Below are 14,962 nucleotides of genomic sequence, written 5' to 3'. Positions count from 1 at the left end.
GCAGCAACAGCTCTGCCATCACACGTGCGGCCTCGCTGCTGCTCGTCATTGCCATCTGCTGGCGGTTTGTAGCGTTATTATTCTGTCCACACTGCACTGTATGTGACGTTTAATGTGTGCATGCAACATGTTTCAGCCTCTGAGATGAATGTTTCTCAGCTCTGCTTTCAACTTTCACCTCGGGCTTGTGAGAAGCTCTGAGCACATCTCAAAGTGTCTTTCATCTTACTTTAAAGGAATGGTTTGACATTTTGAGGAAATCCACTTATTCACGTCCTTGCAGAGAGTTAGATGAGAAGATTGATGCCTCTCTCATGTCTGTGTGTTAAGTAAGGAGCTCGAGGTTAGCATAAAGACGAGAAATGGGGAAACAGCTAGCCAGGCTCTGTCCAGAGTTCAAGAACCTGCAACTCAGTATGTAACATAATGTACCTCATTTGTTTAAACATGTATCAGGTAGTGATGAAATGATAAACCACTGTAAAACTGTCAAATTTTAATTATCATTAAACCTGCGTTTGACCTGAAAACTCCAATAAATACTGTCCAAAGTTAGGAAGTCTCTCAGATGCAGGGACACAGACACAGCATGCAATGTAAGTTTAGCTTGTCAGTAATGTCAGCTGTCATATACCGACAAAATGCTACACATTGTTCTGCTGCTGCATGCTGTCATGTGTCTGCAGACTCTAATCGCCCACTGCACACGATAACACTTTGCCTAGTTTATTTACCCAACCACAGTTGCATAGTGTTGCTAAGTTCATTAGTGGATTTCAATATAAAACTTGGTGAAATGATGTCAGCGTGTGTATCACACATTTTCAGCACAGTTTAACAGCACTGTGGTAATGCTGATAAGCCTGATAATTTATGTCCCTGTAATCGTGATATGAAATTTATGCTGTGGCATCTACAGAACTGAGACCTCGATCAGGCAGAGTGTGTTTTAACAGCCCGGGGCGGCTGTTTGTTATTGTTTTTAATGAGAGTGAAGCATTTTGCTCGTTGCTTTTGTGTTGCTGAGCACTACATGTTTTTCCGCTCCATGAGCCTCGCTTTTTTGCAGGAGCGCCCTGAACGCCCCAAGATGAAAAAACTTCATTTTAGAGCGGACAAAGTGCCCGACAACATTAGTGTTTTTTTCCAAATGTCCAATCAGACGAGTTGAGAGGCAGTTCTTGTGTGGTGGCAGTGACATGTAGCTCACAGTTCATGGTCTGTGTCAAGATAACATGAGCTCACTCCCAACGTCGCCCGAGGCAAGCTGCAAGACATATCTGAACAAATTGTAGCCTCAACTGCTTTCTAATGTTTTACCATCTGTAATTAGGTCCGATGATTGGCAGCAGATTGTCAAACTGTCTCTGACTCATCCTGAAATAAACCTGGAACAGACCATCATGCAGGCAAAGCTCCTAGACCAGCTGGTGATGTCTCGTGTAACCACTCTGCTTCCCTGTGACCAACAGGAACAGCCTCTCATCCTCAAGCAGAGCCAGGACAGGTGCCCTCTGCCTGTCCTTTTTTTGTGCAGATTTAAGGTAGAGATATATGAGGTTACTTCACAGCAAAATAAGGTTAAGGGTTGCCTAGCAACAATTAAAGGTACAGTGTGTAGGATTTAGGGGGAGAAATGGAATATAATAAAATAAGCATATTTCTTTTAGTGTGTAATCACCGCAAAGTAAGAATTGTTGTGTTTTTGTTACCTTAGAATGAGCTGTTTATTTCTACATAGGGAGCAGGTCCTCTACCATTACATGGAGTCTGCCATGATGCACCGCCATGTTTCTACAGTGACCCAGAACAAATGAACCAAACACTGGCTCTAGAGAGGGGCATTTGTGTTTTTGCATAGGCCGCCGTAGTTAGCAGCCCCTCTGCGATGAGCAGCATCCAAAAAACACTGCTTTATTTATTTATTTCTAACATAAAACTCTTTTATTAACGGGTGATAAGCACTGTCACCTCACAGCAAGACTGTTCTGGATTGGAACCTGCCGGCCAGCTGAAGCCTTTATCTGTGGAGTTTGCATGTTTTCTCCGGCTTCCTCCCACAGTCCAAAGATATGCAGGTTAAGTTAACTGACTCTAAATTGCCTGTAGGTGTGAATGTGAGCATTAATGTCTGTCTCTATATGTCAGCCCTGTGATAGTCTGGTGTCCTGTCCAGGGTGTACCCAGCCTCTCGCCCAACGTCAGCTGGGATAGGCTCCAGCCCTCCTGTGACCCTGAACCAGGATAAGCAGTTACAAATAATGAATAATGAATGAATGCTTTATTCAGCATTTTTACTGGTTCAAGTCACAGGGCTGTTTTTTGGAGAGGAAGAATCCTCTGCAGACAGTTTGTCTCCAGGTAAAAAAACCTCCTGAATGTCTGTATCTTTAGTTATCAGAGGAAAAAAAGCTGAGCATACATTAGCAGGTGCTTGGACGAGCTGAACAGCATCAGAGACACACAGATTTGTAACATGAAACTGCTTTATTCAGTGCTTTTATCACCTGGTCCACCTTAAACCTCCTGAGTAATAAACTATGAAGAGACTCTAACCGGGAGGAGTTTCAGCTGGTTGCAGTCTGCAGTCCTCACTGCTAAATGCCACTAAATTCCCCTACATCTTACACACTGATCCTTTAAAAAAAAAGAAGACAAAGCAAGCAGCAACCTCTGTCTCATCAGGGCAGGCTTCAACAAGATTGGGGCCACAACCATGTTCGCAGCTCTGTGAGGCTGTAATTAGTCACTAAATGCTCACATCAGCAATCAACATGCATTTATTTCTTGGCAAATAGTTGCTAGGTGCAGTGACCTCCTGGTGTCTGTCATCACACAGGTTGCCAGGCAACAATTTATGTCTGGATATAGCTTAAGTAACCAAGACATAGGCAGTTATAGATGATTTTTAGAGGTGCTGGTTGGAAGATTTGGTTTAAGTTTGGACAGAGCCAGGCTAGCTGTTTCCCTCTGTTTCCAGTCTTTATGCTAAGCTAAAGCTAATTGCCCCTCATCTAACAAAGAGGCATTAAAGGTCAAAATGTTGAACTAGTCACATTGCTACTATTAACCTTCATTTTGTCCCAGACTTCTCTTCTCTCTCCGTCCTCATATTTTTTGTTTTTTTAATTTTGCTTGTCAGATGAAGCCCGCTGCAGTTAATGTTTGTGTTTCATCATGTACAATAAAGGAGGAAACAGCGGCGATTCATCGGACCTTTGCAACCAAAAGCTTTTCCACAGATAGAGAAAAATTCTGTTCCCTTTGTCGAAAGGTCACTACAGTTAGATAACGCGACTCTGATGACAAATCACCTGCTCTGTGGTATCTTCTCAGCTCAGCCTACAGTTTATTGCCCTGTGTTTGTTTTTTATTTATTTATTTATTTATGTGACAGAAAACAGATGATCCAAAGTAAACTTTCCTCAGATGATTTATTGATTGGATCTGAACGTCAGATTTTAGTGAATAAAGGTCTTCGGCCAGTGAATTAATCTGAATTAAAAGAAAAGGCTCAGAATAACTCAGCGAGGCTGAAGAGATTATTTTTGCTTCGGTCCTGAGGGGAGGATGGAAAGGGCGAGCGAATGAGGCTGAAGAGCAGATGGGAGGCAGCACACAGTTGAACACGCAGGGGGTAGACAAAATAATACAAACACCTCATGCAAACGGGTTAGGTTACATAAACATTAAAGTCCTTTATTGTGAGTGTTCGTATTGTTTTGTCTTCTTTAAAGCTGCAGAATTATAAACCAGCTCTGCACAGCTTTATAGCCGCTTTCAGTTCATTGTATTGTTTTTTCAACACAGTTTTACGGTTTGGATCACTCTCAAGGCTCTCATCAGCATCAGCAGCTGCAGCAGGAAAGAGGCTTAAAAATCCACTGTACACTACCTGCTCATCCACAAACAGCACACAGACACAGTGAGCGACCAGCTGGTGAACACAGTGGAGCATTTAGCAGCTAAAGAACCAGATATTTCCCCTCAGGTGGAGCCAAAAACAGAGCTAAAAGAGACTGAATTAGACTGAAGGCCCAGACACACCAGACTGACATCAAAGCACTAGCAGTGAAGGAGACTGACTGTTGTGTCTCTGCCAGAGTTGCACTTGAACACACCGTAAAGACCACAGCAAACAGCCAACTAGCACGTACGTTCTCCGCCTGGCTAAGAGGGAATAACTCTCCATACCAGCCGGTGGCATTAGTCTGTATTCGTCATTCAGAAAGGGAAACTGGAAGACCGACAGGATGGATTCAAGCTAGTTAGCCAATTAGCACATTAAAAGAACAACCAGATGTTGAAAGAACAAATTATATTTACTGTGCACTAGTGAACAATGACACAAACAGCTGCCAACCTTCTCTGCTGAAGAGCTCAGTGGCTTAAAGACTTACTTACCTTTTCTAACAAGTTTGTTTCAATCTCACTTCCTCTTGATTTGTTGTTTGTTTACTTTCCTCACTTCTGTTTCTCTTATGTACGGAGCTGATCTGCCAATCAGAGTTATTTCATCACTGATAGGCTCTGCTGTCTCTGACACCGATTCTTCATGCTCTATCAGCTGAAAACCAGGGCCAACTAGTGCCAGTGGTGTGGGACACAACCAGGGTGGCAGACGTGCATGGATGGCCTGACATTGACCAACAGCTAACCGTCGATTTGGTGTGTCAGGGCCCTGATCAGCTGAGCAGGAACACTGCTCCAAATGTCTGATAATGTTGCTCTGTATCTGCTGGATTTAAATAGACTGGGGCTGACACCTGCTGAAAACGACTAGCAGGGAGCACAAGAGCATTTTGGAGGTGTGGTGTTTCCTCAGCTGAGATGCTTTGGTTGTGCCTGGTTGCTATGATAGTAAATATCCACGCAAGTAAAATTGTTGGCTTCTCCCCCATTCACCTCGATTATTGTTGTTGATGGTTGGTCTTAGTGGTACTTGTCCCGCCCCCCCCCCCCTTCCACTGTACTGTAGGGTAAAAAGCGACAGTGCTGAGTGGCTGAAGCAGTTTACCCAAATTTAAACATGTTTTATACACTCGACCAGAAATGAATGTTAAACATGCAGTATAGACACTCAGCATCTCATCACACTGCTGGAATTTGTAGCATAGTGTAAATTCGCAGTGATCCCATTGCAAATAATTAACAAAATACGCTGGTCTCAGGAAACCACACCACCAGGTAGAGGGCATAATGGCCAGTTCTGTGAATTTAGAGATAATGTGCAGATTTGCTCTGAACTGTTGCAATGAGCACGGTCAAGGTATACAAAAAAGATGAAGGACGCACGACTTGAATCTGAGAGGCGGGTACTCCTGATTCTCAGGTAGCTTCAATACTCTAAACTGAAGCCTCTGAGGAAGACCAGCGAGCGGTTGATACAATTTTGCCTCCGCTTTAATCACGTTGCCTCAATTATAAAGGCTTTCTAACTTTTTGCAGTTTAACGAAGTGATGTGCTTTGAATTTCTTTTGACAGAATTGATCCTCTCATGAATAGTAAGTCCAATCTACAGTATGTTGAGACATCAGTTTTTGAATTTCAATTAGAATATGTTTGAAAACAGTGTTAGACACACAGCTGCAACAAAGGAAAGTTTAATGACCCTGTCGTAGCTTTAGCTCAGTTTTATTAATTTCAGCGATTATCAAGAGTTATAAATTGAGATGCAGTGTCTTGTGTCAGGATTGTAGCTGCCATTGACAACACCAAGGACACATTTTCAGTATTGTCTCTGGAAATAATGAGGATTAATCACTGTAGGAGAAGTTAACATCCTCTGATTACACAGAAATAATACATTGTGGGTTTTCAGGGCTTTTCACATTCAACTTTGGGAGTTTATGGGCAAAACACAAAGGAATCCATTCATTAAGTTAAAACTCAACAGATGCATGTAATATTTCTCCTTTTTTTAATGTTTTATTCCTGTCAGTGAGGTGACTGCTTTAAAGCAGCCGTCAGTAACCTTAACCAGTGATGTCAGGCCTGTCAAGCTTTGGATTTGTCTCCATCATAAAGCGGTCAGAATGGGGCTGGTGAGAGTGATGATCTGCATTTAAAGAATTTGAAGGGTTGCCTTTTTTTTGCCCCGTCCAAAATTAACAACATAGGCCCAAAGTTGCTTCCCGAGCATCATCCAAAAGCATGTGGCCAAATTAGGTGCCTCTTAAGCCCCTTTGCCACTGCACAAAAATCCACTAACACCTGCCAACATCTGTCTTTATAATGCAACGGGAAAGGTTTTAATCGGCATTCACACCCGGGTCAAATGACTCTGTAGTAGTCATGGGTATTTATCGACTCTGGCTCTGATTAGCATTGATGGGAACACAACACCTGGGTGAACGCGCTAGTTTTAGCCCCTTTACCGTCGATGATGTGCCACCACAAAATACCGTTCGTCTCCACCTAAACATCGATCCAAATTACTCGGCACCGAGTTTGAAAGAGAGACTGAATAACTTAGAGATATATAAAAAGAAGTAACCACCATAACATTTTCACTGGCCTCCATGCTCCTCTCTACTGTTTGCTGACCTTGCCTGTCCATGACGTCAAATGTGATTTAAAAAAACACTCACACAAAGGCATACTTTGCTCTGCTGCAGAGTCGTGTAGAAAGCAGTGATTTTCTGGCAGTGGAAAAGAAGTCTATAGCCTATTTTTTAGCAGGTTTACCCATGTTTATAAAACCCGCACAAAGACTTTCCAAGGACGAGGAAAGGACTGGAGCACATCAATCAATTCAGTGTTTAACAGGATAAACAGACCGATGTTTCAGCACCAGTGTCTCCATCAGAGTGAAAGAGAGCAAAGACAAAGTGGTGCAAACATATGACGTCAACCTACAACATGTGAGCAGTTCTCATTGGATACGTGGTTAAACAGGATTTCAAATCTATTGCCATTGTCAGTGCCACACACCATGCACGGCAATCTCATCAGGAACAAAACAACACAGGTATCTCTTAAAGTTACAAATATAAAAAGTACAAAATGGCATCTGCATCCATCACGTGTAACAAACCAAAGAAAACGTGACAAATTCAGCTTTTCATTCACCAAGCTTCACAAGTTGAAGGTCTGAACTGTGTAAAGACTATAAATCCAGTTATTGTGCTGGGTGGGGAAATGGCTCATCATCATGGCTCAACAGTGTGTGAACTGTTGGATACACACTTGGTGCAGCTGGGTTCAGAGACAGAAGAAACTCCCTGGAGACACAGGAGGGGTGAGCCAGTTTGGGTGTACCACTTTAAAGTTCCCCTAAGAAACACATCCTGTCCAGACTTAGACTCGCCTAACTAGCTCCTCTCTGGGGAGCAGTGAGTTGACAGTTGAGTCACCACCTGTAGAAGAGAGTGAATTTATTTCCACTCCCCAGAACTTAAATGATGCTGCAGAGCCATGGTTCACCTGTGCATAGTGCCAGACAGTAGCATAGACCATGTTTTGGGTGTGTATTGCAGTTTTGTGTTCATAAAAGGTGTTTTAGTTCGTCCAACATGAACCAGGCCACATGGACTATCAGCATGTCGACAACATGTGCTGCTGCTGCTGCTGCTGCTGCAGTTTATGAAGATTTCTTTGGTGTATTTTCCACCAGTATGTGCATGTGAAAAGTACTAGGTGTCTGACAAGTTAGAAATTGTGCACAGCGAAAAAACCTGTATCGTTGATAAGGCAGCCAAGACACAGTGTTAGGTGGTTTTCTAGTCTTAAAATAAAGCAGTCAGTCTGTCAGGTTATGAGAGCGTTTAAACGTCAGCTGAAGCTATTTAAAGATGCATCTCTTTTTAGGACACCCCAGTGTTTAAGGATTATGTTTTTGTCTCTGTCGGCCAGAGGAGAGTATTCAGTGAAGACAGTAAGCCATGAAGTGGAAGATGTAGCTCTTATTTTCTTCACTAATAGGAATTCCCTGTCTGTGGTGTGGGATAACACCTGTGCTGTAGTGTCTTTTCTCATATTAGCTGTAATCATTAGCATGCCTGGCTAACGAGCTAATTACAGGAGTAACCTGAGTCAGTTTTATCTCCAGGGTCAAGGAGGGTTTCATATTTTCTAGGGATACAAAAGGTCCGTTCATGACCAGGATATTAACTCTGATATTTTCCAACTGTGTGAAGGCTAACTTTACTCCTGGGGTTTATGTTAACTTTAGTAGCTCTGTTCTGCTCTTAATTGGATTTAAAAAAAAAAATTTAACAACCCCAGCCAGTGTTAAAGATAAGGTTGTGTTAAACACATGACAGATGCTGTCACACGGAGTTTTGTAAAATGAAAACAGCTTGATCTTACGTTTTCCTTATCGTGTAGCCATCAGTGCATGTTTAAAGGTCCAGTGTGCAGGATTTAGGGGGATCTATTGGCAGAAATGGAGTATAATATGTTTTCTTTAGTGTATAATCACCTGAAAATAAGACTTGTAGTGTTTTTGATACCTTAGAATGAGCTGTTTATATCTACATAAGGAGCGGGTCCTCGTCCATGGAGATCGCCATGTTGCACTGCCATGTTTCTACAGTAGCCCAGAACAGACAAACTAAACACTGGCTCTAGAAAGGGCCATTCAAGATTTCAGCCGGTTGCAGTCTGCAGTCCTTTTCTAGATGCAGCTAAATCCTGGACCTTAAGACACCTTTTACAGACTCCGCTTTCAAAGTGAGTCTGCTGGAAAGATAAGAAAAGATAATAATTGTCAGCCTGAGTGGTCTTTTCAAACTCATGAAGACGATTACTGACAGTTTTCATGTCAGCCAGCAAGTGATGACCATGCTTTTGTCTACCGCTCTCTGAAATTGTGGAGCCATTGTTCCAAAAACTCAGTGATTTTCGATGATAGATCAGCCAATGTTATCATTGTAAACTGCATACACGCTGAGCAGGACGGAGAGTTGAGAGGAGTAGCAACAGTAACTAAGTGAGGTGAGGTTAGCGAACGGTCAGTTGAATGAATGAAAGAATGAACTGGTGAAAGTAAGGTGAAGATTAAACACGTAAGTGGTTTAAAACTGCCAATCACCTTTCTTTGTCTGAAGTGCTATGAAATATGATGTGAAAAACACCCTCATTGAGCCGTCGATTTCAGTGTGAGGAGGTCTGTACTTGTCTCCTTGTAATTACAATAATTTTAACTCCTTTAGTGTTTGTGTGTTTATTGAATATGTGACTGAGTGTTGTCAGAACAATTTTCCAAGTCATGTTAAAAAACAAACACTTTACAGACTTGTGAATCCCACCTACAGCCCGTCTCTGGCCCACCTTGGATCTCGTTTTCATTTTAATTCTTCTGTCTTTTCAGCCTGACAGGACCTATGACCTGAAGATCGGCCAGCCCACAGTGTCTTACTTCCTCAAGCAAGCAGCGGGCGTTGCGAAAGGGGCCGGCAAAACAGGTGAGATGTGCCGCTGCACTGATGTTATCTGCTCTCTCTATTCAATCTTCACCTGCTGAGCCCATCCTGTAACGGACACACGTCTCTCCCTCGGCTCGGGTTTGAGCTTTGCTGTGATTGATGTTATATTCATGACATGCGGGGGAACTGCAGCAGAGGAAGGAAGTAGTAAAGGTGGCGTGTTAAGAAAAGAGAATTATAGATTTCCACCTTTTATGCTCCAAGGTATCTCCAGCCTCGTTTCGGCTGTTGACTCCTAATACCACCCCCGCACCGTCCCCAACACACACACACACACACCACTTTGCCCTCTTTTGTGCCTGAGTTTTCCTTGTATGCTTAATTAATTATTCTCTCTTCTTTATCCACAATCTGAAATCTCTTTTGTGTGTCTGTCTGTGAAGGCCACGAGGTAGTGGGGCTGGTGTCGGTGAGGGCGGTGTATGAGATTGCCCAGGTGAAAGCCCAGGATGAGTGCTTCCAGATGAGGAACACCCCCCTTGAGAATGTCGTCAAGAGCATCATCGGCTCAGCTCGTTCACTGGGCATCAAGGTTGTTAATGAGTAAGTCGTGTTTTTGTGCTCGGCGCACTTTTTTTAATTTCACTGTATTGATGACCTGAGACACCATAAACCTGACCTGTGTGTGCACAAGCAAAGACGGTTGGTGGTCAGCTGGTTCTGACCTGGACTTGTTAGTCGAGTCGTTAGTAAATGAAGGAAACACTGGGGGAGAAGCCAACACAAACATAAAGCTTCACACATATTCATGCAGAGTGTCAAAGAAGCAGCAGGTGGTGTCGACTGTAGATGCTGCTATGCCTCCTAATGGCCACTGGAGATCAGGTCTGAGTAAAGTGGCCACAATAACATGAACACCTGCAGTAGCTTCAGTGTGTAATCAAATGCATTTCAGTATAATATCCCTGCTGCAGAAACAAAGGGCTCAGTCAGAAGTTGTGATGTCCCCATTACATTTGATCTTTTTATGCTCCTGATTCTAATCTGAATCCTTTATAGGGGTCTTTATGGAGCTCTCGGGTCCACACAAGTATTTATGACATACAGATCCAGTGTAATACAATGGGACTCTACCTCCTTATTAGGAAGCAAGTGGGCCAGTGAAGAACCTCTTATCCTTTGATATTGAGCATCTTTCCATGTAGAGTCTTACTGTAAGTGTAATGTATGTAATAAAACTTTACAGTCCTTTCAGTTATTTCTGTGTTTGAGAACAGAAGCAGTCTGGTAGTTCGACAAAAAAGCAATATTTCACCTGCAAAATGACCATTTGTGTGTCTTTTGCTCGCCGTATTTTCCTCTGAATTTGTGAAAATCACTTTGTTTTTCTCGCATGCCTTCACCGTGAACGAAGAACCCAAAAAAAGTAAACATTCTTCATGAATCGAGGCTATCAGGGAACACATTTAACTACAGCAAAACTATATCTGTACACAAACTCTCGCACAACTTGTGCAGCATTATCCAGGTCTCATTATTCCAGTCGTATGCCCAGTGCTTTGCAAACACGTGCATTTAAAATGTTAATGGTTTAAAACACAACAGAACAAACAGTCTCATGGCCAAAAGCCCGAGCATGCGCATGCGTTTGAAGTCTGCTCAAGCTGAGCTCATATTCATGCATGTGCTCCAACTGGTCAGGGTGCACTGCTCGTAGGCGAAAGTGTTTTAAATCATTATGTTTTTGTGAAAGTGCATGTGTTTGGGAAGAACTGAGCATAAAACCGGATCAGTGAAGCTGGGATTATACTGGATGAGTTGTGTGAGAGTTTGGAAATGGATGTTTTGATATAGTTTTGCTGTTGTTCACCTTGGTCCCTGTTTATTTCAGTTCATGAAGGATGTTTGCCTTTTATGGATTCTTCGCTCACTGAGGAGGTGTGCAAGAAAAACAAAGTTGTCTTCACAAAGTCAACATAACTCAATAACAAATAGATACACAAATGGTGGATTTGCAGGTAAAGTATTCCTTTAAACAGAGCTGAAAGAGTGTTCAGGGTTAAAAATCTGGTGGGTGTAAGGTACAAGGGGGGCCTTTTTATGGGCCAATTGTGTCATAATTTGTCCATGAGTGTATTCGTTGTACAGCTCAATTTTATATTAATTTTTGCAGGTCAGATGCAGTACCTCACCAAACCAATTCATCATCATCATCATTATGCAGTATCTACTTTGCTTGCTGCTGTAATGATGCAATTTGCTACTCGGCTAAATAAGATACTAAATATTCATCTCTCTATATGTCTGTGGTTTAGCGTTTACTTTATGGTGCAGTTGTAATACATTTTCCTGTGTTGTAGTGTGCACTTAACGTTTTGCAACCCCCACTCTCCTCACACAAAATAACATTAATAATAACATGAGCATCCCACAATCACAAACAGTCCAGTCTCAAAAACTGCAGCAGAGTCGAATCAACAGTCCTCTTCTTGTGGTTTTAGATGTATACTACACAATAACAATGCAAATGCTGAAGTTCAATGATGTGAACATTGTCGACAACCAATAGCTGCGCTCTCTTCAGCACCAAACAGGAAGCAGCAAACTGTGTAAACAGCAAACACAGTGCAGGCTCCATGGAGGCATGAGAACGAGTCTCAGTTCTCATGTTCTGTGGAAAAGGAGGAGAAACCGGTGAAGATGTGGCGTGAACAAGAGAATTTATTTCAGTGAGAAATCTTAACTTTGAAACTGTTTGCCTCTCAGTCCCATGGTGTCCTCCCATTAAAACAATGCAGCTAAGCAACGGAGGCTGGGAGCAAGTTGAGGCAACAAAATTCAAAATCTAGTTTGTTTGCAAATACAGTTTTTCTTTATTGAGTGTATTGATACTGAATTGACAATAATATTGTCAACATATGACACCATGTATCTTGTGTTCCCAGAGTTAAGCTGACACTTAAGGAATTGTTAAAATGTCATATATCCTGTAGGAAATTAGGTGTAATATTTTCCACAAGGAGCAGGATGGGAAATAATCTCAAAAGGAATCTATTGTTAGTCCTTTAAATAGTGTCCCTAAAGATCCCCAGTCTTTGCAAATCTTCTAGTGTGCAACTATAATATATTTACTTTGGTTAAACCTCATACCATACCTCTGACCATTGACAACTCCAAAGTCTGTCCTTCCCCTCAGGTTAAGAGTCCTGGTGTCATCCTGGACAGTACATTGTCCTTTGAGGCCCACATCAATAATGTTACACGCTCTGCAAACTTTCATCTACAAAATATTAATCGTCTGTGCCCGTCACTTGCACCTCACAGTGCTGCTATCCTCGTTCCTTCTTTGGTTACATCCCATATTGATTATTGCGATTCTGACCTCTGTGTCTCCATAAACTCCAGTTTGTCCAGAATTCAGCCGCCCGTATCATTACTGGAACCCCCTCTATAGATCATGCCGCTCTTGTTATCCAGCAGCTTCACTTGTTTCTTGTTAAAGATCGCATTGATTTCAAGATTCTGCCTCTCACCGTTAAAGCCCTTCATAATCAATCCCCTTCCTACCTGTCTGTTTTATTTAGACAGGGAAGGAATTAAAAGTAATATTGTGTGTTAAGTCAAAACTGGCCTGACTCAGTTACAAACTGGTTTTCAGCAGGTCCCTGATATGCAACGAAAAACAGAGAGACTTAAGTGGAGTGAGCAAAATGGGATATGAGATTTAAATTAGTGGTTGCAGGTATGTCCTTCCATCAGATGGTGTTTGTATGCATGTTTGAGATGTGTAATAGAGGTTATTGCTCTAATGTAGTGTGGGATCGCGATCCAGATTTTAGCGCAAGTGTGACAAAATGATCTCTGACCATGATTGTTTTTGTAAGGTGGTACGGGAATAAGTGCATGTGAGATTGGTCTGGTGATGCATTGCTGTTTTGTGTTGTGACTTGGACGTAGAGCAGTAAGTGTAGGATTGGAGTCAGTGTTTAGGATCTGAATGTGAAATTTAATGGCTAGATTATATGTGTAGTTTGGAGAAGTCAGGGTGTTGGAATAGGGTCCATGTCATTGGTTCGACAGCCCATTGGTTCGACATCCCATTAGTCCGATTGTCCGCGGTGCTGAACGGCTCGCGGCGGGCGTATGGTGCGCCGCGACCGGCTTGAGGCGGAGCAGGCTCACGGCTTATGTGTTTGTCACTTTCTTTTTCATTTTAACCCACACCATGATCTTTTCCTGACCCTAACCAAGTGGTTTTTGTGCCTAAACCTAACCAGACCTTAACCACAGGGCATCATGATGATTTCGGAACGGACTTAGGAACAATGAGTTTAATATAGTCGGAACAATGGGCTGTCGAACCAATGGGCTGTCGAACCAATGGGCAGTTCCCTTGGAATATGAGAGTGTGGTGCATGTTACTTGAAACTATGAGTGGGATTGTCAGTACCTTCTGGGGGATATTGATCGGGGGCCAAAGGTTGAGGTTAGATGGACAGAAAAGTAGGAAAGAGCACAGGTAGATAAAACAGTACGGAGGAGCATAGAGAGGGCAGAGCCAAGGTGAAACACTCTGCCTCCCCCTACTCCCTCAATTTGATGAGGGAAGAAGAAAGAAGAAACGAACAGGATTAAAACTGACCTAACTTTAATCGACTTGGCGTTTAACTGGTCAATTCCTTGCTGTGCACATACTTAAGATTATAAGTGAACGTTTGAGCCATGCTGGGGGAGGGGTGGGGGTCTAGGGAGGGTAAAAGCTTCATTGCGGTCATCAGGTGTTTTGATCATAGGCCCAAAACACCTCCAGAGGCAACACCTGCCGTCCCAGATGCGCCTCCCTCTGCTTTTATGCTCTGAAACCTTGCTGTTGTCAGTGGAAAACAGTATTTTCAAAGTCTTCCAGTGTATTGTAGGCATTGAATCTTAGCAGGGTTTGTTTATCTGGTTTATAAAGTGACAAAATAAAGTGTCCTCAAAAAAAGTCAGTATGCTTGCTTTAAAAGGTAACCTTGATTTTTGAGTGAACACTATTCTCTCCTAACAATGCAATAAACAAAGGCGAGGAGAAGCTGCTTACGGCTGCAAAACATTAAACGAGCTGTGGCCAGCGGTAAAACAGCTTTATGGAAGATTTTTGTGTTTATTTGTGAGGTTGAATTAGCAGTAACATTCAAACAGTCTGATTGACATGCATCACTGCGCATGTCGCATTATGTCTTGTTCGTAGTATGTTGACTTTCCATCTGTACTAACTGCAAAAACAATACTAAGAGTATATAGTATGTACTGTAAACAGTCAGTATGGGTTTCGGACAAAGATTAACAGCTATGAACTTCATAAAGATTCTACATCTTGCTTTTGTATCTGACTGCTTTAGGTTTTGCAGATGTAGACTCCCTCCACTCCTCCATCGACTTCCTTGCGTACCCACGAGGACTTTGCATCCTAACACCCACCTGTGTTTACCTTCAAACTTTCAGATATTTATCATTTGTTACGTGCACAGCATGAACTCTTTCGGTTCAGTATTCTTACACTCCCTCCACCTGCTGCATCTATTTCTACTGCACTTAATAGTTTTGTACTTTT

At 42.4% G+C, this 14,962-nt stretch overlaps 1 protein-coding gene across 2 annotated transcripts in view; it reads left to right on the top strand.

Annotated features, from left to right (window-relative positions):
- Positions 1-14,962, top strand: part of mrpl11 (mitochondrial ribosomal protein L11) — a 60,758-nt gene that overhangs the window by 45,105 nt on the left and 691 nt on the right. For both annotated transcript variants that reach the window (XM_050042886.1, XM_050042885.1), the window contains exons 4-5: positions 9,315-9,408; positions 9,813-9,972. In XM_050042886.1, the coding sequence (XP_049898843.1) occupies positions 9,315-9,408; positions 9,813-9,972 (254 nt within the window). The remainder of the gene's footprint in view (positions 1-9,314; positions 9,409-9,812; positions 9,973-14,962) is intronic.

Source organism: Epinephelus moara, chromosome 4 (genome assembly GCF_006386435.1).
Source record: "Epinephelus moara isolate mb chromosome 4, YSFRI_EMoa_1.0, whole genome shotgun sequence".
NCBI lineage: Eukaryota > Metazoa > Chordata > Actinopteri > Perciformes > Serranidae > Epinephelus > Epinephelus moara.
Note: the sequence above shows the minus strand (reverse complement) of the source record. Positions and strands in the feature narration are given on the sequence as shown.